General features: G+C 39.2%; 8 protein-coding genes and 1 pseudogene across 12 annotated transcripts; 6 read left to right on the top strand and 3 right to left on the bottom strand.

The window, feature by feature from the left end:
* The first annotated feature begins 13 nt into the window (after positions 1 to 13).
* Positions 14 to 1265, top strand: LOC110227996 (annotated as a pseudogene).
* A 47-nt stretch (positions 1266 to 1312) lies between these two features.
* On the top strand, positions 1313 to 3856 carry LOC9313921 (transcription factor GTE6). Of its 2 annotated transcripts, XM_021024000.1 has the most exons (9): positions 1313 to 1401; positions 1482 to 1649; positions 1828 to 2028; positions 2110 to 2187; positions 2622 to 2846; positions 2959 to 3057; positions 3134 to 3192; positions 3280 to 3430; positions 3508 to 3853. In XM_021024000.1, exons 2-9 carry the CDS (start codon positions 1533 to 1535, stop codon positions 3691 to 3693), a joined length of 1116 nt encoding a protein of 371 aa, XP_020879659.1. In that variant the 5' UTR covers positions 1313 to 1401; positions 1482 to 1532; the 3' UTR covers positions 3694 to 3853. The 2 variants fall into 2 exon arrangements, with proteins under 2 accessions (XP_020879659.1, XP_002877853.1); XM_002877807.2 differs by lacking the exon at positions 1313 to 1401 and having other exon boundaries at positions 1406 to 1649; positions 3508 to 3856.
* Positions 3857 to 3874: 18 nt separating this feature from the next.
* On the top strand, positions 3875 to 5835 carry LOC9313920 (general transcription factor IIF subunit 2). The gene is made up of 6 exons (XM_002877806.2): positions 3875 to 4179; positions 4581 to 4689; positions 4937 to 5067; positions 5159 to 5227; positions 5305 to 5451; positions 5583 to 5835. Exons 1-6 carry the CDS (start codon positions 3967 to 3969, stop codon positions 5688 to 5690), a joined length of 777 nt encoding a protein of 258 aa, XP_002877852.1. The 5' UTR covers positions 3875 to 3966; the 3' UTR covers positions 5691 to 5835.
* Positions 5836 to 6606: 771 nt separating this feature from the next.
* Positions 6607 to 9946, top strand: LOC9312201 (RNA pseudouridine synthase 5). 3 transcript variants are annotated; one of them, XM_021023999.1, is made up of 14 exons: positions 6609 to 6750; positions 6829 to 6889; positions 6975 to 7002; positions 7084 to 7130; positions 7212 to 7302; positions 7478 to 7646; positions 7862 to 7946; positions 8059 to 8143; positions 8257 to 8332; positions 8427 to 8494; positions 8618 to 8687; positions 9150 to 9234; positions 9485 to 9581; positions 9694 to 9946. In XM_021023999.1, the coding sequence occupies exons 1-14, from the start codon at positions 6651 to 6653 to the stop codon at positions 9775 to 9777; spliced, it is 1146 nt and encodes a 381-aa protein (XP_020879658.1). In that variant the 5' UTR covers positions 6609 to 6650; the 3' UTR covers positions 9778 to 9946. The 3 variants fall into 3 exon arrangements, 1 of the variants encoding a protein (XP_020879658.1); XR_002331587.1 differs by lacking the exon at positions 9694 to 9946 and having other exon boundaries at positions 6607 to 6750; positions 8618 to 8683; XR_002331588.1 differs by lacking the exons at positions 9485 to 9581; positions 9694 to 9946 and adding an exon at positions 8986 to 9066 and having other exon boundaries at positions 6607 to 6750; positions 9150 to 9235.
* Positions 9840 to 16987, bottom strand: LOC9313919. 2 transcript variants are annotated; one of them, XM_021023997.1, is made up of 5 exons: positions 16756 to 16987; positions 16316 to 16652; positions 14470 to 15612; positions 13221 to 14291; positions 9840 to 12670 (listed from the first exon to the last, which is right to left on the bottom strand). In XM_021023997.1, the coding sequence occupies exons 2-5, from the start codon at positions 16503 to 16505 to the stop codon at positions 10107 to 10109; spliced, it is 4968 nt and encodes a 1655-aa protein (XP_020879656.1). In that variant the 5' UTR covers positions 16506 to 16652; positions 16756 to 16987; the 3' UTR covers positions 9840 to 10106. The 2 variants fall into 2 exon arrangements, with proteins under 2 accessions (XP_020879656.1, XP_002876132.1); XM_002876086.2 differs by having other exon boundaries at positions 16316 to 16987.
* Positions 16988 to 17236: 249 nt separating this feature from the next.
* On the top strand, positions 17237 to 20525 carry LOC9312200. Its single transcript, XM_002877804.2, has 6 exons — positions 17237 to 17371; positions 17458 to 17581; positions 17657 to 17825; positions 17925 to 18096; positions 18322 to 18631; positions 19077 to 20525. The coding sequence occupies exons 1-6, from the start codon at positions 17340 to 17342 to the stop codon at positions 20334 to 20336; spliced, it is 2067 nt and encodes a 688-aa protein (XP_002877850.1). The 5' UTR covers positions 17237 to 17339; the 3' UTR covers positions 20337 to 20525.
* An 87-nt stretch (positions 20526 to 20612) lies between these two features.
* On the bottom strand, positions 20613 to 22111 carry LOC9313918. The gene is made up of 2 exons (XM_002876085.2): positions 21665 to 22111; positions 20613 to 21015 (listed from the first exon to the last, which is right to left on the bottom strand). Exons 1-2 carry the CDS (start codon positions 21941 to 21943, stop codon positions 20857 to 20859), a joined length of 438 nt encoding a protein of 145 aa, XP_002876131.1. The 5' UTR covers positions 21944 to 22111; the 3' UTR covers positions 20613 to 20856.
* A 16-nt stretch (positions 22112 to 22127) lies between these two features.
* On the top strand, positions 22128 to 23764 carry LOC9312199 (multiple myeloma tumor-associated protein 2 homolog). Its single transcript, XM_002877803.2, has 4 exons — positions 22128 to 22266; positions 22582 to 22671; positions 22941 to 23208; positions 23329 to 23764. Exons 1-4 carry the CDS (start codon positions 22224 to 22226, stop codon positions 23639 to 23641), a joined length of 714 nt encoding a protein of 237 aa, XP_002877849.1. The 5' UTR covers positions 22128 to 22223; the 3' UTR covers positions 23642 to 23764.
* LOC9312198 (mRNA cap guanine-N7 methyltransferase 2) lies at positions 23700 to 26573 on the bottom strand. The gene is made up of 11 exons (XM_021024001.1): positions 26404 to 26573; positions 26244 to 26322; positions 26048 to 26142; positions 25876 to 25947; positions 25668 to 25777; positions 25148 to 25267; positions 24974 to 25066; positions 24640 to 24708; positions 24432 to 24520; positions 24243 to 24340; positions 23700 to 24027 (listed from the first exon to the last, which is right to left on the bottom strand). The coding sequence occupies exons 1-11, from the start codon at positions 26503 to 26505 to the stop codon at positions 23887 to 23889; spliced, it is 1068 nt and encodes a 355-aa protein (XP_020879660.1). The 5' UTR covers positions 26506 to 26573; the 3' UTR covers positions 23700 to 23886.
* Positions 26574 to 26595: the final 22 nt, after the last annotated feature.

The following is a 26595-nucleotide window of genomic DNA, read 5'->3' as shown; positions in this document are numbered from 1 at the left end:
CTATAGACGTGTTTTTCTTTCCTTTTCATGTGACCAACTATGATGCTAGTATTCTCCACGGCTTTATAAATGATATCTATGTGTCTTGTATTATGGGACTTGGTTTGGTAAGAATAGCTATGTGGTCATGAGTTTTGACATGAGGTCTTAGGAGTTCACTGTGATCAAATTACCCGTGGATGAAGTTAGCCCGAATCTCATGATCTACGAAGGGAAACTAGCTCATTTTGAATTTTCCACCAAATCGCTTGCCTCTGATGGTAGTGTGTATCTATGGATTATGGAGGATGTCATGAAAAGTATATGGTCAAACAAGAAGTCTTTAGTTTTGCCTGTTTCCCAAATGAATTTCGTTGGTTATTGTCACATGGGGATGCAAGGCACCATTGTTGAGTTTATGCGTTGTGAGTTAGGTGATAGTCAGTTCGCCTCTTTCTGGTATGATGCTGGGACGGATCTTGGCCAGCTTATAACTTATCTTGGAGCGGCTGGGCCTAGACTACTACGAATAAGGCAGGATACCTTAGTTGTAGAAGCTTCAAGAAGTGGAAATTGGATTATGCCCGCTGCGCGTTCGGATAATATTCAGAGACTTTTTTGGCAGCATTAACGGAGACCACAGTTCCACTCACCTGCAGGGGTAACGATATCTTTCTTTGGCGTAACGCCTCTGGTTCTTTTACTCCATCTTTCTCTTCCAACGAAACTTGGGAGCAGATTCGGGTTCACTCGCCGCTTGTTCCTTGGGCAAAGGTGGTTTGGTTCAAAGAGTACGTGCGTCGGTTTTCTCTTATCGCATGGATGTCTTTGTTGGCCAGATTGCCCACAAGAGATAGACTAAGAGGATGGGGCATGAATATTCCCTCCTCTTGTGTTCTATGCTCTAACGGAGATGAAACACATGCGCATTTATTTTTCGATTGCTCCTTCTCTTCTGGTATTCTTCGCGGCAAAATTCTCACCAAATATATGTTGTCACTTATGATTTGGAGAGAAATAAGATGGCAAGAAGGGTTGAAATAAGCCCATTACGCGACAGATTTAGATTTGGAGTAACCAAGTGCTTGCTTATGGGAGGATATGTCGTCATCTAATATTTAAGCATCCATCATTTATCTCCGAACTTGTTTTGTGTAGCTTGTTTTTTTAACATGTCCTCTAAGACTCCAAAAAAATGGACTACAATTACCAAATATGGACTCAAACATTGTCAAAGCAAATTCTTACTAATCCCAGACTCGGATCTAAGGAAATTTATTGAAGAACATTTAAATTTACACAAACAAAAGTAGTTTACATTTTAAACCAGGCTTTAGGCTAAGGGTGCCAGAGCTCACGAGTTCAATAGCCAGGATAGCGTTTAGAATAATATTTGTCGTTTTCCATACCTAAAAACGACAGGTAGTCCACCACACGGCTCTTTCAGTCTTCTTCCTTTGTCCATCATCATCAAACCCATCCTCCCTGTTTCACTTTTGCAGATTTTTTTTCTGGGGAATTTTCTTTTGTTGGTTGGTTCTGAAAACCTGTAAATGGCTGACTCAGTGCCAGAGTTAGGTCATGTCGCCGGCGGGGGTTTACAGGTTTTCTCTGTCGACGCCGAGTGCATCAAGCAGCGTGTCGACGAGGTTTTACAGTGGGTTGATTCGGTAATAAAGTGTTCTCCTTTAGAGCTTTTATTCCTGTTACTAGAAACATAATCTCAAATTTTCTTTTCCTTAGGGTTTTGCCGTCAATAATCTTTGAATTGATTTTGTTGTGTCATAGTCATATATAGATGAGATATAACATGTTGATTCAATCGATGGTTGATGTTTGTATTTGCAGCTTGAGCATAAACTGAAAGAAGTAGAGGAGTTTTACTCGAGCATTGGTGTCTCAAACTCTGGCTCTATTGGTAAAGATACAGATAAAGGGAGACATGTTGTGGGGATTAGGAAGATTCAACAAGAAGCGGCGCGTAGAGAAGCTGTTGCTGCTAAAAGAATGCAGGACCTTATGCGTCAATTTGGAACAATCTTTCGCCAGGTACAATCATCTCTTCACCTGTGGATTGTTGTCTCCAGGGAGAACTTGGATCATTAATTTTGATTGTAATTGATTTCTCAGATAACTCAGCATAAGTGCGCATGGCCGTTTATGCATCCTGTCAATGTAGAAGGTCTTGGTTTGCATGACTACTTTGAGGTAACGTTTTTCATCTCTAGCTTTCGACTTTCCTTGTTGATATCTTCTTTTGGTAAAACATATATATATCAGCTGAGTAAATGCCTTTTGCTTATTAGAGCTACCAACATTTACTTTCCCTTTTGATTCTTATTTTGGTAGAACATATAATCGGACTTTACAGTTGATTAAACTTCATTTACCTATTAGAGCTACCAGAATTTCACCATTCTTTTCGCTATATCCTTTGAGTATGATCATCATACCAATTAGCTTTTGCCTATTAGAAGTACAAGAATTTCGTGGGGGAATTCTTAGAAGTACACTATTATGTTTTGCTCTGTGAATACGTTTAGATTTTGTGTATGTTTTCCTCAGGTTTCCATTAATGCTATGAGATCGCCGTCTTTGTTCTGTAAGCAGGTCTCTTTATAACATGTTTGATCTGATTGTAGGTTATTGACAAGCCCATGGACTTCAGCACGATAAAGAATCAAATGGAGGCTAAGGATGGTACTGGGTACAAACATGTCCTGCAAGTATATGCTGATATGCGGCTAGTGTTTGAGAACGCAATGAATTATAATGAAGAAACAAGTGATGTTTACTCTATGGCGAAAAAGTTACTGGAAAAGTTTGAGGAGAAATGGGCACACTTTCTTCCAAAGGTTCAAGAAGAGGTAACAAAAATGTTATAATCTTTCACACTATTTTCTTGATGGAGCTTAATAGCACCAAGTATTTTCTTGATGGAGCTTAATAGCACCAAGTTCTTAGCAAAATTGATTACAGGAGAAAATACGGGAGGAAGAGGAGAAGCAAGCAGCAACGGAGGCGCTGCTAGCAAAAGAAGCATCTCATATCAAAACAACTAGAGATTTGGGCAACGAGGTTAATTTTTTCCAATATCAGAGACCCTTTTGTATTGTTAACCTTTTAACTATCAAACTGATATATTTCTGCCCAGATTTGCCATGCTAATGACGAGCTGGAGAAGCTAATGCGTAAAGTTGTGGAAAGATGCAGGTTGGCCTAAATCACTCTTAAATTTGAATGCTTTTGGGTCCTCTGGTCAATGTATAATCTGCTTACACTGGTGAACGATTGTATCAGGAAAATCACAATTGAGGAGAAACGTAATATTGGGTTGGCATTATTAAAATTGTCACCGGATGATCTACAGAAAGTGTTGGGTATAGTTGCTCAGGCTGACCCGAGCTTCCAACCTAGAGCAGAGGAAGTGAGTATTGAGATGGACATACTGGTAAATCTCTTACTAACGCCACACCTTCACTGACTGGTCTTTTCTTTTTTTTCTTAGCTAGTTTTGCTTGTATGCAGGACGAACCAACACTATGGAGGCTAAAGTTCTTTGTGAAGGATGCGTTGGATAATGCAATGAAGAAGAAGAAAGAGGAAGAGACAAAGACTGGAGCTTTGAATGGGACACAAAAGAAAGAGGTTTCAAACAAACGAAATGCGACTAATAAGTTAGCTGAGAGAAAAACCAAGCGGTCACGTGTATGAAACCACAATTGCTTATGAGTAGAGAAGACCTGAACATGAAAATCTTCAATGAGATTGATCTCCTTTGTATATACGTTTTTGTAGTAGTCGTTCTAGTTCGTGGCTAGATTTTAATAACATTGACAAATGCAATCTATAAATAAAGCTTTCGTCTTTATGATTCTATTTAGCATTAATTGGGAAGCCTAAGGTTAGTATATAAAGGCGCTCTGAATTCCTCTGTTTCCATCGTCTCTCTCTCGCTCGTCTTCTGTGTCAGAGAGTCTGAAAGAAATGGAAGATGGTAAGGTAGAATTTAAGGTAAAGAAGAATGAGAATGAAGCATTGGAAACGGGATTAGCAGATAGATCGATGTTGCTAATGAAAGCTCCATCTCTCGTCGCGAGTTCTCTCCAGTCTCTTCCTTTTCCTGACGATCCGTACCGTCCTGACGCTAAAGTCATCCTTAACGTCGATCTTCTGGCTCCCGAGGACGAAGAGACCAAAGTATGATTCTTTCGTCTTTGCATTTTTGTCCTCTCTGCATGCGTATCTCTCGTTACATTGAATCTTCCTCAGGAAGTGCGTGATTAGGGTTTTTAGTACCATTCGGGAAATTTTCATCCTTTGAGAATCTTGCTGAAATTCCATGGATTTGGGGAAATGGGTTTTCTGAGTTTGGAGATATCGAGTGGTCCTCACTTTGATCAGAGGTCGTCACTAACATCAAATTCCTTGTAATTTGAGGATTGGGTAGTGTATGAAACATTTCTGCAAATTAGAGATCTTTTCTGTTGTCTCTAGATGTTGTCTTTCAACATTTGAGCTTGCTTTCTATGAACTTTCTTGCTTGTCACTTAAAATGCGACTTTCTTGGTGTAAAACTTGGTTACTCTTTTGCCTTGCAGTTCGTAATGGAATTAGCTCGAGCTGAATCTGGAAACATGCCGAGGCGTTACACCTTAGATATGTCTAAAGATTTCATCCCCATGAATGTTTTCTGTGAATCTTCAGATGGTAAGTTGAACACTTCTCCACACTTTGTTTTCCGAAATTATATTGCAACAGTTGGTTCATCTATGGCATGAATATTTGGTTACGTTGGTCAGAAATGTGGATTGTGTTTAGTAATTGGCATTTTTATATCTTTGTTGTTGCTGTTACATTTATAAGCTTTTGGATCATTGGGTGAAGAATTTAGCATTGGTCTGTTCATTTACAATCCAGAGGTGAACCTGATTATGCTTGACAATGTTCTGTGTAGGAAAGATGTCAGTAGAAGGGAAGATTAAGAACAAATTTGACATGAGGCCTCATAACGAGAACATCGAGAGCTATGGGAGATTGTGCCGTGAAAGAACAAACAAGTATATGGGCAAAAACAGACAGATCCAGGTTGTTGTAAAGATGGTTATGTGGCGACTTGGAGTTTCAAACAAATCTCTTGTGCCATTTTCCATGATCATGTTTCTGGTTTCTTGACCAGGTCATTGATAATGCCAGAGGAATGCATATGAGGCCAATGCCAGGAATGATAATCCCAACCGCGGCTCCTGTATTTATCTTTCTCAATTGAAACACACACATTACTGTTGCTTAAAGGATCGTGAACAAGTCATTAATTTGTATCAGGAAAAGAAGAAATTGACAAATAGGACATCAGAAATGAAGAGAACAAGAAGGGACCGTAGAGAGATGGAAGAGGTCATGTTTAATCTCTTTGAAAGACAGTCAAATTGGACTCTGAGGCTGCTCATTCAGGAAACTGATCAGCCAGAGGTAAGCAGATGGAAAATACAGACTTTTTGTTTAGTGCTTGGTTGAGCGAATTCAAAAAAGAAACAAGAAAACGAATACGAATACGAAAAACCAGAGTTTGTGTTGCTTATGGAAATGTGGATTTGGTGCAGCAATTCCTGAAAGACTTGCTGAGAGATCTTTGCATATACAACAACAAAGGGAGCAACCAAGGAACTTATGAGCTGAAGCCTGAGTACAAGAAAGCCACACAGGAATAGGTTTGGTCAAAAGGGTTTTCAGGTTTTGTTTTGGATAATCTAACTAGTAACATTTGATTATCTAGTAAGGATAAGCTTAATTAGTTACTTCAATTGTAACTGATCATCATGGCTATAATAAGAAAGGAAGGTTCGTTCAATGGTATGCCCTTAAGTATTCACAATAACAATATCAGCTAATCCTTTTTAGTAATGTTTAGTAAGTAATCAGTTGTTTTTCTTTCGATTCTTAACTTTCTAAAAATCCAGTCCAGGTCCCAAAACTCCTAAAGTTGTGGCTTTACTTGTGCTTTAAGAAACTTTTCACCAACAAAGTAAAAAAAGGTTATGTGAAGAATTGGATTCGAGTACTACTATCCGACCAAACAAACATTTAACCATGGTCTTACTTTTTGTTTACATAAGAAAAACACATTTTTCCATTTGAAAAAATAAGTACTCCCTCCGTTTCGTTTTACTTGTCGTTTTAGAGTTAAAATTTTGTTTCATAATAGTTGTCGTTTTAGGTTTTCGATGGAAATGTTTGGTGAAAATTCCAGTTTTATCCCTACTGTTTTAATATTTCGGCCAATGAATTTTTTTATAAAATATATTATAAAGGGTATAACAGAAAATTTAATGATTTTCTTAATTTGTATGAGAAAACCTTAAACGACAACTAAAACGAAACGGAGGGAGTAATATTTTTTTTCCAAATGGGTAAAACTCTTGTTTTTTTAATCAAAACAATCAATAATGATATTTTATTTTGAAGAAAATAATAATAGTTTTCACTCATAAGCTAAAAGGGTAAAAGTTAAAAACTCTTAAAATTAGGGTAAGTGTATGGCTCGGATGTGATTGGTCTATTTCGGTTTGGTTCAATAATTTCTCCTTTAATTTTTGTTTGGTTTTATATTTTACCCGATTCGATTTGAAAGGGTAAAGTAAAAAACCAGAATTGAGGCAAACCGGTAAACGATGTCAACGCCGTCGCCGCCGCCGCAACGTATCGGCTTGCCATGGCCGGAGCTCAACGTTGGTTTGGCATACAAGGATGTCATCTCTTCTTCTGATTCAGGTAAATATTCAAAAAATTTGATTTTTTGTTGTTATTGATTTGGTTCTTTTCTGAAATTGTGGAATTTGTTGTATACAGAGTTAACGACGGTGTCAGATTTCTACTTCACGAAATACAAGAGTTCAGCTCCATTGCTAGGGTTCTTACTCTTCCTCTTCCTCTACTCTTCTTCTACAATATCGTTTTTACACGTTCCATTCTTTTAATCATCTTTCGTTTTCCAGGTGGATTCAACGAATCCAAAACGGACAGGTTTGTTCTTTATTATCACATAATTTCTCTCTTGATTCTGGAGAATTTGTAATTTCATTTCTTGTGTATGACGTTTTGCAGATACAAATTGACGGTGAAGTTGTTAAAGATCCCAACACACTTCTTAGGTTCTTTTTCCTACACTGATTTGAACACTTATAAAGTGTTTAGCTTTTGTAAAGGTGTCTCATTTTTTTTTTGTTTCTCAGGAGTGGTTCCAAGTTAGTTTACCATAGGCTTCCTTGGAAGGAACCTGACACGCCATACTCGCTACAAGTTTTGTATGAAGATGATGATTTGGTAACTTCCTGCTCTGAACAAAAACATACATAAATCTTGTTGTGATGTTTAAAGCTCTTTCCTTTGCTTGCTGCTATATACAAGTAAATGACCAATGCAGCTTCTTGTTTGGTTTGCTCTTACAGTGCTAACTGGAATCGATGTGTGTATATTTGGTGGATTTCATATAATGCAGATCGCTTTAAACAAGCCTTCTGGACTTCAAGTATTGCCCGGAGGACTTTTCCAGCAACGGACTGTGTTGACGCAGCTGCAGTGGTGTTTCCGTAAAAATGATTCTTACACTGGATCGCGTGAATCACCACACCCTGTCCCTGTGCATCGACTGGGTAGAGGAACTTCAGGTTAGTCTATAGACGTGTTTTTCTTTCCTTTTCATGTGACCAACTATGATGCTAGTATTCTCCACGGCTTTATAAATGTTGCCCTCTTCACTGGACTTATCAGTTCGCATTGCAAAAGCATCTCTACAATGATATCTCTCTACTGGGGAAGTTGTTAAGATATGTTGTTTTCAATTTATGTTATTTTTTTTAGTGGATGGGACTCTTCTTTCCAGGTATACTTCTCTGTGCGAAGACAAAGCTTGCAAAAACGAAACTTGCTGCGTATTTTGCTGAGGGAACATCTCTTGTCGGGTCCGGGTGAGTTCAAACATGATTTCTGTTGACCCAGCTCATTCTTGAAAAGATCTTTGGTATCATCTATTGGATTTTTTCACTATGTTCTTAGGAACTAAACTCTTCATTCTTACAGCAACCTAGAGCAAGAGTGTGGAAAAGGAAGAAAACTATCAAAGATATATCGAGCACTAGCAGATGGTATAGTTGAAGAAGACGAGGCAAGGCCATTTCATTATTTGCGCTGAGAATTCATTTTCAAATGCTATGAATATACCTAAATATGCACTGAGATAACGTCTACGGACAATGCTCCTTTATTTACATTTTGAAGGTAGTAATCAAACAGCCTTTAGGAGTGGTTCGATATCCTGGGGTCGCAAAAGGATTATATGTTGCTTCTCCAGAAGGTTAGTTCTACTATCTTATACCATTAGGCTAGAGCAACTCACACTAAATCTTATTTGTTCTCATTATAACGTTTTTTGTTTGTTTTCTTATCAGGCAAACCTGCTTTCAGCAAAGTAGCTGTTCTGGAGAGGGACAAGCAAAAAAATTGCACGCTGGTTAAGGTTTTCTTCTGTTCCATCTTATTTCCAAATGTCATATGTCACACAAGGTTAATGCAGAAAGTGAATGAGATAGTAAAACCAAAACGAAGTTCTTCACAATCATCTTGTTTTTATGCAAAACAGGTAGAGATACAATCTGGAAGACCACATCAAATCCGGATTCATCTTGCATACATGGGACATCCCTTGTTAGGTAAAAACTTCTGTTTCCTTCTGGTCTGTCACACGTTTTGAGCTGCTATTCTCTAGTATGGAATAAGAAAAGTTGGATACGTAGCTTTGAAAGACAAGATTTCTCTAGAGTTTTTTGCAGCTTTAATTTTTAATCAACTAGGCAATCATGGAACAACAGAACTGCTTACTGGTGATATGAATACTTAAGTAAAATATTGAATACAATCATGTTTTGATGGATAAAAAATGCCTAAGTCCCACGTGATGATTCAGCTAGTTATAATTGTATGAGCTATATGCATTACATATGGTTGCAGTCTAGGGCATGAATTGTTTATGGCATAGTGAAGGAAGATTTTGCTGCACAAGTTTTCTTTTGGCAGTGGTCTATGAAAGAGGTGATGATGTTTATAGAATCTTAGTGCAAGTCAGCAAGCATAAAACTTAGAAACAGATAGCTTACATGCTGACCAAAGTGCAGGGGACCCTCTGTATGTAGCGGGCGGCCAACCAAAGTGCTTTGATCCAGATCTTGTAGATGATGATGCAGCCTTTGCCGAAGATGGGTACAAACTTGGATCACTTTTCCATCATACTTATAGTTTCAAATACGTTTTCTGTATTCCTTGAGAGGAACAGTCCTCGGAAATTTAAGTATATTCGAGCTAACCAATGTACTAATGTAGTACGATGCAATCTAATAGGTAGATTCATGTGGAGTGTAGATTGGTCTGTAACTTAGATGCTATCATCTGTTATGGCATGAGTCGTAATGGTATTGAAATGATAAATGCACTATGGCTGAATATATTGCAGGGGTTACAGAAGGCCAAATCAGGCTGTTCCTGGGGATTGTGGATATCATCTGCATGCTCATCAAGTAGAGCTACCAAACCTGTTGAACACTCATAAGGTAACTCATGTAGAATCTGTTAATGTCTTTGCAAAAGTTGACAGCTCTTTACCAGATCTTTAAGTCCTTATATCTAAACCAACCGACTGTTCATGCCCTTCACGTTTTGCAGGTAGTCAAAATCGTGGCACCTCTACCACCAATCCTCCAAACAAGTTCTGAGACAGAAGAAAAGGGTTTATCCTCCTGCAAGTGAAGTTGCATTAGTCTTTCTTTCACTGTACAACATTAGACATGCTTGTTCATCAAGTGTTATCCTTCTTGAAAAACATACAGAGAGCTAAGCTTAGCTCTTAGCTCTCTCTGTTATTATCAGCAACATTACAGATACAAACATCAGCTATGAATTTTCTGCAGGCCCCTAACTTAAGCTGAACCAAAAAAAAAAAATGCCTATATTAACTGACATTCTAAATTTAAAAAAAAAAAGATGTTAAAAGAGATATAATACAGATAGGTTGACAAACAAAGAATATGCCAATCCTCCAAAACAAACTAAATCATGACCCTAAGAAGCTTTTTAATTCACGTGGCTGCCTCTGCTACACCATTTACCCCTCCTATGTTACCTTCATCCTTAGCGCTTGAGGACTCAGCTCTATCTTCGTTATGCTTACCAAAGCTCAAAATTCCACCATTAACATCAAGCAGAATCTCTTTGCTGTTACCAATTTGCTGCTTAAGATGCGTGGAAAATGCTTCAGGGCAACTTGCAAGCAACTTGGCCGACTCTGGCAAAGATGTGAGCCCGGTTTGAATTCTATTGCCATCCCAAAAACCGTAGCTTGTAATGGGAACATTCTGAAGGTGTTGCTGATTAATGTAATGATGTCTTGTATCATGGTCCCTGCTCAAGGTTGATGATGACCTGACAATTCCACATGAATTGTGTTTTTGTTTTATTCCATTCTCATCAGCAGTAAGTACTGTACCAAACAGCTTCACATCTCCATTCTTGTCGAGTCTTTCAGTATCAGACAAACTAAACGAATGGCTCCTGCTATGACCAGATCTGCCCTCTTTATGGGATACTGCCAGAGGCTTAGGAGCTGAACTAGTACACTTGTTGAGTGAGAAACCTTCACCTGTACGTTGGGTTTTTACGATCAAATCAGATTTTGATCTACTTATCCTGCTCAGATCTTGGGTAACAGATCTCTGGGGAATTTGACAAGATGCTGCATTGGTCGCATTTAGTTGACCATTCTGCTCATCAGGGTTTACATGGCCTAAAACCCGAAGCTTCCTATTCAATTCCAGATTGTTCTTCGGCCAACCCAAGTCATGTGTTTTGTCAACTTGTCCAACAAGAGAATTTCCCGACTCGGACTCTGTATGGCAATTTGGATTTCCTCGTGGAACACTGACGCCTATAGGGTTTTCCGTACACACCTCAATCGGAACATGGTGCAGACACTCAGGGTACCTGAAACCTGAAGGTGCACTTTCAGGTTCAAGGCCAGAATTTCTGGTTCTGTTTGCAGCTTGCATCACTCCATCCTGATTCTTTGAACTAAGTTTAGGCATTGCAGCACCTTGATCTCCTGAGCCCTTTCCTGAGATTTCTGTAGGGGTTTCCACAATAACATTGGAAAGAACACTTAGGCCACAATACAAGGGCTCAGAAGATACAACGACAGATGTTAAGACACCTTCATCAATTTCCATTGACAGTAGATCATTGCTCTTGCTTTTTCCGGCAGCCTGAGACTGGCTCTCAACAGTATTAATGTCTACCAAATCTCTACAAGATTCTGAAACTAGACTCGGGAAACCGCCATTGATATATGCATTGTTCACGAGATTGTTATCATCTTTCAAACACAAATATGTCTGCTCATTCTCTTGTTCTGATCTACTAAGGTCAGCTTTCACATTTGCAGAGCCTGAATGATTAGCACCATCCTGATTCATATTAAAAGGTGAGGTAGGAGAATTCATACCCATCTTGGCACAAACTCCATTATTGCATATGCCAGAGTTACTCTCCATAGGACAAGGATCTTCCAAGTCACTTCCACCACCCTCATTGCCATTATCAACACTTACGGATGTGCTTACATTGCCAGATCCAAACTGTATAGATTCCAGCCCAAGACATTTCCGAACTTTGCTGAAGAAAACCTTACACTGATCTGGAGATCTTGTCCCGACGTACCTTGATATTGAAGCAAAATTCTTGCCAAAAAGCGAAAACCCCTGTATAAAAGCAGATCTCTCATCATCTGTCCAGTGAATAGGACCCGTTTCCCCACAGCTCTCTTCCGAACATGAGTCATCTTCTTCATTGCTGTTCTCATTATGTAGAGTGTGAGATATCCGAGGTTTTTTTACGACATGATTAAACTTCAGATGATCCATACACCTCTCTCTAGAGCTCACAGAAGTCCTTAAGCAAGAATTAATCTGCTCTGATGACAAAGAACCAACAGCTAAAACATCTGCACCAGCAGTTCTCTTACGAGGGAAATCGAAACTGTAGGAGCACCCTTCAGAGTTATTTCCATCGTGCTGCAATGAATTAGCACTGCTGCAACCTCTAAGGGTGATCCTTTTGGAAGAGATCGGCCTGGTTGATGCAACCTTTCCGGCGTTTGCTGCTATAATGGAGACATCCCCTAAAATATCAAGAGAGGCAGCCCCCATCTCACGTTTCCACTTTTTTCGTGGCGCCAACATGTAGGTGTGCTTCCCTTCCTTACCATAAGCACGCTGCTTCTTTATTTTCCCAAAACAATCAGACTTGTGGTTTTTGTAGTAGTAATCAATACAGTCCGCAGTTGTCTTTTGGGTAAGATATGAAGAAATCTTCTTGAAATCCTTCCCATGCAATGCTAGCAAATTCAGAAAAATTTCTTTCTCCTCTGAGGTCCAAGGATTAATCATTGTTCTTTCCTTCTCAACGTCACATGGATCTTCAATCAGTCCATTGCTAGAAATAAACCTTGACATCACCCTCTCTTTCTCATCCAAAATCATAGCAGGCATTTTCATAATGTCTCTATAAGGCTTTAGATGGGTACCCGGAAGTAGCTTTTCCATATAACTTACGAGCTCTGTTGTGGGGACTACACTATCCCTTCTTGGAGCTGCACGTGTAGAGTAAAACAGTTATTAACTTCAAAATTCGATGAAAAAAGGCTTCAATTCATCTGTGATCGTTATCCCAAATTTTTACACTGCAATCATCTCCTGCGTATTGATATACTTTCTAACTGGAAAAAAAAAAGAAATAAGCATCTGCTTAGACTATACCTCCTAGTTAAGCAAGCTAGACGTTAAAATGAATATTACAGTGGATATAATACTAGAATAAAACCCAAAATCTAACATATAATTAACATAGCGTTATCAACATCCAACAAACACGTTAGCATAGAATGACTCTGAACTTAGCTTGCAAATAAAGAATTATGTCCACTATGTGACAGCTCAGTAACAATAGTTCTCAAGAATTGTATATGTTTTCTCTCAACACCTCACGCCCTTGAAAAATCACAGATTTCAAGTCCCTACAACAAAGACAAATATTTACCTAGGACAACATAAAAGCCAAATTTTACCCCAGACAAAGACAAACCACGAAAAGCTTAATATACCAGAGTAAATAGAAGAGAAAAAGAGATTTGAGAACTTTACCTGAAGAAGAGAACCTCAAGCGTACAGGTTGGGGAAGCTTTAGATACCCTCCATTTTTTGCATTCGGATATAGTTCTGTTTTTTTGCTAGACTTTGGTTGGTACTTTGTTAAAGCTAGCTGATCCAAATCTTTCTTCCATGAGAGCTGAAACGCTTTAAACTGAAGGAGTAAAATTTTCTCCCTAGCTCTCAAAAGGTCTACCCTATCTGCAATTTTTTCTTTGACATGAGAATCAAACTGCGTTTGACATATGCCAGGGTATCTTGAGTTGTCAGACGAACTGAAATCTTTTGGAAGCAACTCATTGAATACTCCAGATGATTCACAAGCATATTTCTTATTGGCAGATAATAACTTCGCACAGAGCAAGTCGTCATTGGAGGCCATGCTATCATCAGCAGAAGAAACCTCAATAGTTTCCTGATTGACAAAAGCAGGTGTGTTAATCTCTTTGGAAGAAGCAGCCGCCTTCATAGACGGTATGGGCAGTATATCTTCATTGCTTTCGACAGTGGCAAAAGATTGGGATAGAGATTTAACTACTCCAGGATTATCTTCAAAAACATCAACAGGAACCTTGGCTAAACCGGCCAGAAGAACAGGAGCTCTCACCAGTGTTTCAGCTACAGAGGAAGCTGCTGCCTTAGGATCCAAAATACAAGAAGCCTGCTCCTTGGGCACATTTGCATCTCCGTCACAGAAGTATGAACTGGGTCCAACAACACGGCAGTGTCTTCCACCTTCAAGCTTTAGCGTCCTATGTTTGTTTTCAAGGAGATCAATTTCCGATTCAGTCATCTCCACAGCTTTCAAAATTTCACCTTTCCAGGCAAGTAATCTGTTCATTGATGTCAATTGGACAGAACTGGAATCCCCTGTACCAGGATCATCAGTACCAAGCAACTCATTGAGCAAACAGCCAAAACGCTCCATCGAGATGTTATCAAGCTCCTCTATATTGATTGGAAATCGTTCAAGGTGAATACTAGACATGGGACTAGGTGAGCGGCACGTGTTACTGACATCACTAGCAGCTATAGCAGCCTTCGGAGATGATTTATCTGCAAATCCTGCAGACACAAATAAATAAAATTATGAGTAAATTCAATTGTCCCCTGCAGAAGATGAGTGAATGTATATAAAAACAAGTGGAAGAACTCAAGTAATAGGAAAATAATACAGATAACTCCAAATAGAACAGGAATGAGAATAGCACGCAGAGAGAAGCATTAACAAAATGTACTGTACCTGGTGATGAACTGCAAGCTACAGAGGATGGAGTTGTAGGGGAACCATAATCTGGAAGAGTGGCTGCTGTGGGACTTTTATCAGCAATATTTTTGTTCAAAGAATGCAGTTCCTCTGAACCGTTTTCCAACAATGGCGTTCCATCTTCATTTGTGTTAACATCAACTTTTTTTTTCTCATATTTCGCCAGGCCCTCACCCCACCCGAGACGTTGTTTCTTTCTAGAACTCATCTCCTCAGAAAGATGAGTAGTTGTGGCACAGGCAGTAGCATCTCCTGAAGAAGATTGAGTCACAGTAACAATTTTAGGAAGAACCTCAATTTTTCGATCGCTGGAATCAACAGCCCCCAAGCTTTTTAAGCTACTTGAATGACTAAAACCTGAACTCTGAGATGCAAAACTCCCAGAACTGTTCCACAGTGGAAGTTTCCCAATTGCTCCCAGAGAAGCCTCCTTTGCACATTTCGTAGCACCGTCTAAATCACTGATACCATGTAACCCATTATTATCTTGCGGGTCTTTCGGGTGAAGTTGCTCCCAAGTCCCCGCCAGCTCTGCATTGAGGACTGGAGGATCTAATGAATTGTCATTAGCTAACCTCCGACCATACATCAAATCATTGCATTGCTTTGCTGGTGAACAAACCTTATTGCCATAATTGTTCTCCAAAGAAGGCCGTTCAAACAAGCTAACACAGTCAGAATGAGGATCTGAAGGAAGTGATAGTCTTTGATCTGAAAATTTCTGCTCATTTTTAAATTTGAGTGAGCGTACTGGGGTACAGATCTCATTGTCCGGCTGATGAGTGGAGTTGGCTGGATCCAAAGAGTTCACCACAGTAGTATGAGTATCTGAAGCATGTAACGGCCTTTCATCAACTGACCTCCGACCATTTCTAATACCAAATGGCCTCTCAAAACTTCTGGAAGACCCGTTGCTCATCTCCCATGTATTGCATTTCCATTCCTTTTGGCTTACAGAAATTCTATCATCCCTGCAATTCCTGGTATATCTCCAGTCTCCACGTGATGCTGATGGCCTATAGTAGTCATTATCAAACGTCCGGGCACTGGACCGAGAAGATGTGTATCCATGACTAGTCTCCTCCGCAAACTGGTGCCGTCCACCCTGCTTACCATGACCTTCAGACAAAGTTTGAAGAAAAAAGGAAGATGAGAATCACAAACTAAAGCAAGACCTATGTACATCAAAATATATATATAACTTGTCAAACTAAAAACGGAATCTCTCCACAAAGTTTGACTTTTACTGCTGGCAAAACAAGTAGTACAAGATTCTGCAAAAGGCAGTCAAATCTCAGGATCATCATAACAAGAAATCAATTATAGGAGACAAAAAATGCAGTTAGCCCCACACAGGGCTTCAAAACTAGTATGAAAAACCTGTAAAAGTAAGACCTATCTCATCTAAATCTATAACATGTAAAACTAAAACTAACAATAACACTTGACGATGTTAGGACCTTTTACCCGTTTTAAGATTCATGAACACAAGATACAAACACAATTGAGGTAACAAAGTCCTCTCGCTATGAAACTAAAACCACCTGAGTATTAAAAAATTGTTCCTTTCAAGAGTAAAAAATTCTTCAGAGCTGTGGTAATGATCCCAAAATACCCTAAACTATCATGACACAGTAAGAACTCAATCTAATAAACAAGGATTTACCTCTAAATCAACCCAAAAAAAAAAAAAAAAACTCAAAGAGTCATAAAACAGAAAAGGAAAAGTATATATCTAACAAATCCACAGAAAAAGACTCTACCAAAAACAGAAGCGGTGAATTCAAAGCCCTAAATTAGCGAGGGTAGGGGTAGGTCTTACAAGAAGGTCTGCGGAAGTCTGCAGATCCCCAACGAGAAGAAAACTCTCTGGGAACATGGTGAGACGAAGGAGTAGAAGGCGAATCTCTCCATCTAAAAGGCGGCGAATCAAAAGAAGATTGTTCAGGCCTGTCGTGTTTCCTTTGCCTCAAGAGCTCTTTCCGATCCCACGAAGCGTGATCCTGCGGCATCAAGTTATCCAGAAGAATCGCATAAGAGTAACCCTTGAATCCCAACTCCAGATTCCGTCCCTCCCTCCGTCAAAAAACGAGATAAGGTTCTCGGAGAAAAAAGAAGAAGAGCTGGTGGGGAACCAAATCAATGGAGACTCGTCGTTTCTGAAACCAAAATCAAACTAGGGTTTCGTCAATCTGAAGATTAAAATCCCAAGTAAACCCAGAAAGAGCGGAAACAGAATCACAAAACAAAAGGGGAAGAAACCTGAGAGCGGAGCTGTATGTAAAAAAATCACTACTGAGAGAGACAAGGGAGATTAAGAAAAAAGCTAAAAAGAGAAAAGAGGTTTCCTTTAATTTCGGTGTTGAAGAACAAAGTGGGTTTTTTAATGGCGATTTCTCTCTGTTTATTAGCTCCCAATAACCAAAAGAGAAGAAGAAGAGAATAGAGATAGAGAGAGAGAGAGAGAGAACAAAGATGAACAAGGAAAGAGAAAATAATCCCTGTAACCTAAAGATTCCAATTAAACTCTATTTCATTTTATTTTTCGCGTCCGCTCTATATTTATATTATTTTACACCTAAAATTTTGAAAAAGATACTTTTTTTTTTTTTCTCAATCCAATCCATGACTTTGTCTACTACACAAAAAAAGTATTAAATCGAAATTAGTAAATAATTAGAACCAATGAGAAGAGAGAAAATTACTTTAATTAAAGATTAAAAAACCTATCTCCATTGACTTGTGTAGTTTGATTACTCAAAGAGAGAGAGACGTCTTCTTCACACCGCAGGCTCAGTTTCAAAACGATCTTCGAAGTTCGCAGATCTTTTTTGGTTTTCTCGACGATGGCGAATCAAGACAAGTTAGATCATCATCGGTATAGTTCTGTCTGTTTTTCCAAATGGTTAGGATCGTTTTGCTAATCGAATCACATTTAGATTTGGTTTTGGTGCATTTTTATAGGTGTGTTGATACAGAGGCACAAGATCCTACTTCAATGACTATTGAGTTTCTGCGTGCACGTTTACTTGCTGAAAGAGCTGTTTCCAAGAGTGCTAGAGCAAAGCTTGATGGACTCGCTGATAAAGTATGTTCTTTTATAATTTGTAGGTATGATCCAGTGGAATGTTCTTTAGTCTTATGTCCTGTCTTAAATCTTTAGGTAGCTGAGTTGGAGGAACAGCTCAAGATTGTGTCTTTACAGAGAAAGAAAGCAGAACAGGCAACTGCTGATGTTCTTGCGATCCTAGAGGAAAATGGATATACTGATGATGTCTCTGATGATTATGATTCAAACTCTGAACATGAATGCTACTCTCAGACAAATTCAGGTGAGAGTTTTTTTTATCTGAGAGGTGGAAAGTTTCTCATTTTAAGGTTTTAATGAGATTTGAGCAACTCTCACTGTCGGAGATTCGTTTGTTTCTTAGTTTTAGGGAAAAGTTTATCCTGGAAAGGTCGTAGGACGGAACCAGGTTCTTCTGACAAGATCAAGGAAATCCGGAATAGGAGACATCATAGAGGTTTCGAGTGTGCTTATTTTTCCTCTCCTAGACACCGCCAAGGAAGATCTTGTCGCCAAATTAGACGTGGCGAATCAAGGTCTGTTTTTGTTATCTTTAGCTGCTCAGTGATTTATGAGTGGTTATTATTGTGTTCATGACAATCGAAAAACAAATTGTGCAAGTATTGCCTAGAAACTTGAGATTGAAGGTTTCTTTATCTCTTATTATATACATAGTAAATCGACCTGATGAATTAATTGGTAAAGCAATTGTGAAAATATATGTTGTGTATTAGAGTAACCAACATTTTTGAATATTCCAGAAATGTATCTGACGATTACAAGAGAGATGGAAATCCGGTTGATTTTCAAGAAAATGGAGTTCGCACTGAAATGCTTCCTCAAGCGAATGAAGATGCATCCAGCACCGTGGTGGATGTTGCTGTCGTGAAGGGAGACGAAAGTTTGAACAAGTTGTCAAATTCAAATGGTTTAGAGAAACAAAACAGTACGGATATCAACTTGGAGAGAGCATTAGAAAACCGTGCTCAAGTTATCGGATCTTTTGAAGATATGGAAGAGACTCAAAGGGAATGGGAAAAAAACTTCAGAGAGAATAAATCATCTGCCCTGGTATGCCCCATGTCTCAGGCTTTGACCTCTTGAAATTTTTGAGGGATCTTATTCATACTCTTGAACTAGTTCATCTATTGTGATTATGGTATATTTTGTGCTTATATGAATAAACCAACGAAGTTTCTTTTATGTGACGTTGATAATTGCACAGATGTTGCAGTCTACATCAAGAAATCTGCATGCGTTTACATTGACTCTTTTATTCTGTCTTCTCTCCATTGTGTTAGGAAGTTATGAAAAATGTTTGCTTTTCTTCTTCTTTGTATTTACTCTCTTATATAACCATCTTGTTCCTGAAGACATTATCTATGAGATCATTTTTAGTTCACAAAAATTGAATTTAGTCTCCGCTCATATATATATCAACTAGTTAGCAATCTAAGAAAATTTTTCAGTAAGTTCACTGGAAATCCTGAACAATAGTTCTTGTCCAATCTTGCAGGATTTATGTGACGTAGGAAACCATTCTGATGTGACGGATGAAAGTAACGGGGAAAAAGCCCAATCTCCGCTTCAAGGTTCCACAGTAGTCCCTTCACTCCGTGATACAAGGTCTATAGCTAATGAAGTTGACTTTAGGGAATCGTTTGAAACTTTGTCACATGGTTCACCTGATAATTCAGTAACGTCACCTGATAAGTGCTGCAAAAGTTGTGGTTCCAGATCTCTGGAACAAGATGCTTCTTCTTCTAGAGACAAAAGAAAACATGTTTCTGAGAGCCCTAAAAGTGAGTACTCCCATCCACAGAGCTGTAAAGGTATCAATGAGCACTCTTCATCAACTATTCAGTCACCTCTTGTAACACAACCAAACTCGAGAGGTGGTTCCTTTGACAGTACTACCACTGCCATCCAGAAAGTAGATTATCCATTAGTTCCACTGAAAGAGGGGAAGTCTGATACTTGTGAAACTGTACTCACTGCGCTAAAGCAAGCGAAGTTGTCTCTGCAAGAGAAAGTCAATAGCCTACATATCAGAAAACCTGATTGTCATTCTGAAAGCTCATATCCTTCAACACCAGGTTCATATATGAACACGTACGCACTACCGATAGAACCAGCATTTAGTACTAAACCATCTCTCCCTGCTTCCAGCATTGGGTCCATGGTAGAGTTTCCTGTTGGCTGTGCTGGACTTTTCCGTGTACCCACTGATTTTTCATCTGATGCTTCAAATAGGAACTGTTTTCTAGCTTCGAGTTCTCAGAACGCTATGGTTACCCATATGCCTGAGCGAGACATCCCCCTAGTACCTGGAGATCAGCTTTTCACCAAAACAGCCTCAAACAATCTCCTAAATACTGGCTTCCAAAGCCAACTAGAAACCAGTCCTCCTTTGTCAGTGGATGACCGACTTTTGACCACCCCATACATCGGTGGACCAAAACTATGGTCCAGCTTCAGGGCAGATGGTCCACCGATGATTGATGTTCCAGGCTTCAGACTTAATAAAGGCACACCAAGTGTTTCAGGCAGTGCAATCTCTGGTGGAACATCTGGTTTTGAAGGTAACCAAGTATCCTCAACTAGCTTCAATTTAGATAGACGAGTAAGTACATATACCCCTGTGACACCTACTCGAAGCTTGCATCCGGATTCAGTTCTAAGTAGTAGAGAATTGTATTCAACTCCTTATTACACACGCCCAATTGGGCTGCCTCCTACTAGTGGTTCAGATGATGGCTTATTTAGGCGAGTGTGATTCTGTTGGATGTCTGTGAAGCCGTGATATGATTGTTGGATCTTTGTAGAGTGTTGTGGTTGTTGTATACACTGTTTGTAGAATATATCAGCTTTGTATAACGTCATACTGTATAGAAGACTTCATAACGTGGTCATTATAGGGCCTTCTAGGTCGTTGATATGTATTGAAATCCCGTTTTATTGATTATGTTTGTGTGTTCATTTGTTCGATTTATGATAGTTTGCAGGCGAATGAGGGCAACGTCTACTGAAACCCTAACATGATCAAATTTAGTCACGAACCAAGGAGATACTGCACAGCAACATCACTAGAACACAACACAAGAAGAGATTTGTCCAGTAAAAAAAAAAAATTTGCCAGCATGAGAAGAGATTTCAAGTCCCCTTAGATAAGGAGATGAAACTCAAGATTCGAGTACATACAATGGAAAATAAGAAATCTTCATGGTGAAGTTTTCGGTGTTTTTGCTATACAGAACCAAAATAGGCAACATTTTCATCGTGTTCATGCAATATGACTAGTCTTCATGCCCATCAGAAGATTGATCATCATCATCTTTCTGATTAGAAGGTTGGTCATCATCACCCGTCGCCTCATTTTTGTCACTTGTCTCCTTCCTTTCGTTCCATCTTGCCCAGGCCCACTTCAGGACAAGAAACCCTCCAAGTGCATATACCTGAAATAGTTTTAGCGAATACTCCACTAAATTAATCATGAAAGAATTCAACTTTTTGCAGGGTATGAACATAATCAGAACAAATAAAGCACACGACAACCAAAACATCTAGAGTCACGCTATTCAAATATCAAGTCAGCCTTTGAAAGCTCGCTCTGATTACTGCAAAGCTTGCAATCCACTGTGAAAACTGATCACTGTTGAATAGTTAGGAAAGCGAGAAGAACACAAATAACATGCCTTCTACTCCATCAAACTGTTAGAGGTCCTCTAAAGCGTTATAATGCGTACAACAATATCAGGAATCGAAAAGATAAAAGCTACATAAGCATAACAAAAACTGAAACCATTTTCAACATTCAATCTAGCACACTGCAACTAACTGAAACCAGTGAAACATTGGAAACATGGAAGAAATCAACCGAACTATTTGCCTGTTGATAGAGAGGAAAAAGCCAGAACAGCTTCAAGTAAACAAGAAGCCATAATCTGAGTCAGAGAGTCATAATTATGAACATCTACCATAAACAGCCATGGTCCCTACAATTCCCATTGTTCCCCTCATAAATAACATAACAAAGCACCTCTCACCAAACCCAACTCAAATCGCATCAAGGAGAAACCTTCAATACACATCTTAGTAAATCACCTGCCAAAGGATGACGGAGTTAGAAGTCCTGCCAGAGCTGGGCTCAGCCTCAAACTTGATTGGCTCTGCGCTTTTGGGTGGAGTGTAAGGGAAAGAGACAGTCTCGTAGGTCGACTTCTGAGGTTCCTTCTCGCTGGTGGGTTTAGGAGCATTGGCATCAACAGTAGCAGGAGGAGGCTTAGGTTGAAGAAAGGCGAATAGGTTGGTGATGAAAGGAGGTAACTTTATGGGAGGAGATGAATCAGAGCCATTAGCACGATCTTGAGCTTCTTCAGCCATTGTTGATACACCGAGACGGATTTTGAGTTTAGGGTTTTGAAATGAATCGGTTGGATTAGGCTCACAATTGTCTGGTGGTCACTTCTCTTCCTTTCTAGACGACATGTGTCACACGTGTCTTTTCATGTTTTTGTTTCTATTTAACCCCAAATGGGCCTAAAGCCTTATTAGGCCCATAATAATAATCACCTTCTTCTTCAATCCCGTTTCTTGCCTTCTCCATTCGTATCTATCAGATTCAGGCTGAGGAAATATCAAGGTTGCAACTTTCAGGGTTTCGATGTATCATCCAACGAGGGGAGGTGTTCGCGGTGGTCGAGATCGTAGGTTTCCATTATAGTTGGTTTCGAATTTTGCTTCAATTTACAAGATCCGACATAAAATTCTCAACTTTTAGGGTTTCTATGTATCATCCAACTTGTTGGTTCTTCTCTGCTATTTTTATGATTTTTGTTTTGGGGTGGTTCCTTCATGAACGATCTATGATTTGATTGTTTGGATTGAATTGTCTATAAGCATTTGTGGGGAGAAGATGAGTTTACGAGAAGCAAATCAATGATGTAGAACATGAGCTGCTTATAATGATTTTGCATAGTTAAAAACTGTATTACTAATTGGATTTGTTTATAAATGTGCAGAATTCAGTTGGGATGAAGTCAAGGCTGATAAATATAGGGAGAACTATTTGGGTCACAGTATCAAAGCCCCTGTTGGAAGATGGCAAAAAGGTACTTTTTCTTATCTTATGACACACTCTCTGTGGTTGTAAGTTGTAACTAGTCATCTTGACAATATCATTGGAGTTTGGGCAGTCAATGGTTGTTTTACTTTAGTTACTCCTTTGATAAATTCACTGCCTTCGTCTTTTCTCTGTGAGGAATCTGCGTATAGTGTATCTTGCTTTTCCTTTCCTTTCTAGCTAATAGATTTTGTAGATTAATCTTCAGTTTACGGAGTTTTGACTGACGTTCATTCTTCATGTACAACAACTGAACAGGTAAAGATCTTCACTGGTATGCTAGAGATAAAAAGCAAAAGGGTTCTGAGATGGATGCTATGAAAGAGGAGATTCAAAGAGTTAAGGAACAAGAGGAACAGGCCATGAGGGAGGCTCTTGGCTTGGCGCCAAAGTCCTCTACAAGACCACAAGGAAATCGCCTTGATAAGCAAGAGTTTACTGAACTTGTCAAGAGGGGTTCAACAGCAGAGGACTTGGGTGCAGGGAATGCTGATGCTGTGTGGGTTCATGGCCTTGGCTATGCAAAGTAAGTTCTTATTTCTGCCTGAAAATCTCTTAATTTTTAACTATGTTAATGGCTTTATGCTTTATTGGTAGTTTACCTTTGTCCTTTTTTCTCACATTTCTTTCTATTATCTCTGTACAGAGCACCACGACCTTGGGAAGATCCCAGCACCCTTGCATCCTCTCAGAAAGAAGATGCAGAGCCAGCACGTTTGCCTGCAGATACATCAGGGGTCAAAACTGTTGAAGATGGACCAGATGATGTTGAGAGGGACCAAAAGAAGGATAGGCATGAGGAGAGGAAACCTGCAAAGAGAGAGAAGGAAGAGAGACATGATAGGCGTGACAAACGTGAAAGGCATGAGAAGCGACGAACTCGTGATTCAGATGATAGAAAGAAGCACAAGAAAGAGAAGAAGGAGAAAAAGAGGAGGCATGACTCTGATTCTGATTGAAGTGAACTGTACCAGGATGGATCTTTAAATCTGTTGCTCATTTTATTTTCGAATCAAAGAAAGAAAACTATCAATGTCAAGTGTTGTTGAATATTGTGGAAAATTGGAAATGTTTGTTAAAAATCCATGGAACACGTGATCTGATAGCAAAACCCAGGCGCTGGCTTTACCTCATCTGTGTCACTACTTATATACCACTTTCGCTACATCAACAAAGCAGTACATCTTCCTAAAGAAAAAAGGCATCAAATTGCCTCAGAGAAACGTAAATCAGCAGGGCCTGGTCCCAATATTCCTTTTTGTTCACTAATCTTCCCTAGTCCTTGTGATGGATCTTCTGCCGGTGCACTTGCATCAGTGATCACCGTGATCACCGGCAATTCTCTCTGCAAAGTCGTGAAGAACAATTTAATAAATGGATCAACTACAATAACATCCGGGCAAGGAACTGGAGACTGAAGCATTGTTGTGTTACAAACTAAAAACTATACAGTCCATGCTAGAGCTATGGCCAGACTTTTTTTCTCAAGTGAAAAGGAAGTTTCAGAGTAATTTTATTATACTTGTATAGAACGAGATATGACAAGAAAAAGGCACTTGCCTCATCATGATTATTGGAGCTCTCAAAAGGTATTGGGGTCGTTAGAGGAGGTTCGAGATCTGGGTCAGGCTTCTGAAATATGAATGTTGCATAGAGCCCTGTGCAAAATAAGGATATAAATGTGTCTAGAAAATATCAAAACTGGAGATTATATATGATATGATTGGTATAAGATGATGGCAAGGTTACCTAACAAATCAAATGCTCGTGGAAGAAGTTTTCCCCTAGGGTCAACGAAGTTCGGGCCAGCATTCATCAGCAAGCTTGCAAATTGGGCTCTGACAAGAAGAGTTGAACAGCATCAGCAATGTTATACAACCTTAGAAAGGAGTAACTATAACATACAAAAGCTCATGATAAAAGATTGAGAATCTGCAACTATGGAAGACTTTCAAACCTGTTATCATCATAAAAATCTGTTAAACTTTGAATTTCCACATATTCAAGGCCAGCTTCCCTCGCTAACCTGAATAGCAAACAACAAAAGAATAAGTTAGATGACCGAGAATCAAAGATTTATACAAGCTAGATGTCATTTGTAGCTCAACTAGAAGCAATATCACGAGTAGGATTGCAATGGAAATCTAGTTTTACTAAAGAGCTTAAGAACAAATACAAGCCCTAAGTTCAACAAGTACACATTGTTGACATGGTAATTTCATATCATCCAATTAGTGTTACATTTTTCTAAATAAAAAAAAAAGGTGAGATCATGGTGCCCGAGAGCCCACCTGATTAAGCTTGGGAAGTGAACCAAGCAATGGTCTTCCGAAGCACTGTCACCAGAAAATTTCAGCTGGTACCTCTTTCCAAACAGCGGAAATCTGAGAAGAAAATGACAAACAGTCCAATTTCAGAAAAGGAACTTGATGGCAAAATGAATTGATCTCAGACAAAATGCTCACTTTTCTTCCTCCAGTTCGAAAGTGATCATGTAACTTTCAGACCGAATGTAGTTGGGAAATACATTAGGCTTTGCACCGCTTCTGTTGTGGTATGCTTCAACATTTTTCTGGTACTTAGCCCTGTTTGACCAGAATGTTAAGGAGCGCACTCCAACTGAACAAATATATAGGCACTCAAATGCTGAAATTGATGCATTGAAAACCTTAGTGTCAATTCACAGGAAACATTAGGAATTTAGGACATTTCAAATTTACCAATTCGAGTTATCTAAACAGAGAAGACAGTTTCACACAATATAAGTACTCTGAAACCAAGAATATAACCCTACAATCAATTGAGATGCTTTCTCATGTACACGCATTTGATATTAGACACAACAAACTTGATGGAAGGTATTTCGTGATAGGTTTCAGGACACAAACTGGCAGAAAATCATTTGGAAAAGAAAGAGCAAGAAGGACATAGAATATCACCACGGGCATTCACGTTACGACAATGAGGACAGGAAAACATCATTACCAGATCGTAGACGAGTCAGGAGTAATACCGAAAAAATAACCCCCTGGTTTCAATAAACATGCTACATTAGTAAGGAGTCTTCTCGCACTCTCCTCAGTTTCAAAGCATAACTACAGAAAGAAGATTTTCTAGGGATTTTAGACCATCACATCCTTGATATGCTACATTTTTCATAGGCGCAGAGACAACAAACGACAAAATCTCAAACCTGCAGATGGCGCCAACAGGAAACTAAATCAGCCTGCCCCAACTTCTTCTGTAGCTGGATTTCAAGATCATCCTGTGACACCAAATGAAGTAAAAAACTAAGAATTGTGCTCCAGATTACTTTAGCTTAGCTGATACACATGGTAAAAGAAATTTAATAATGAAGGCCTTGCCTTGGAAGGATCAGCTTCAAAAAATTCCACATCGTAGTTCTTCCTTTGACTCTCCCAAGCTTCTCGTACAGAAGAAATTCCAGAAGACGATGTATCTACTTACCCCAAAAAGAAAAGAAAAAAGGGCAAACTCATCAGTCTCCGAGGAAGACGTACTGATACTATACAAGTATCTAACACTGAGCATGGGTTTAACCAATTCCGATGTAGTGACCAATCGGAGCAGCTTCCCACTTGTCAGTGTCGGGAGCTCCGCCACAGTACAATTCGCAAACCTAAAAACACGCAGAGAGAGACATAAAGGATGAGACTTTGTAAAGGAAATGGAGTTGAGAGAAAAAGGGTTTGTTAGAGACAGTGGTATAAGGATGTGCGAAGATGTTGATTATGGCCGTCTTTGCGAAATCGAAGAGACGATAAAGACTCTGCTCCGGTTTTGAAACCGCGAAGCCGCTCATTTTTTTCTTCTCCGGCCGAAGTTTTGAAAATTACAAATTTGGCAACAAATTTATACTTTTTTCTTTTGTTGCCTCAATATTTATATGCGT

Source organism: Arabidopsis lyrata, assembly GCF_000004255.2.
Source record: "Arabidopsis lyrata subsp. lyrata unplaced genomic scaffold ARALYscaffold_5, whole genome shotgun sequence".
Taxonomy (NCBI): domain Eukaryota; kingdom Viridiplantae; phylum Streptophyta; class Magnoliopsida; order Brassicales; family Brassicaceae; genus Arabidopsis; species Arabidopsis lyrata.
Note: the sequence above shows the minus strand (reverse complement) of the source record. Positions and strands in the feature narration are given on the sequence as shown.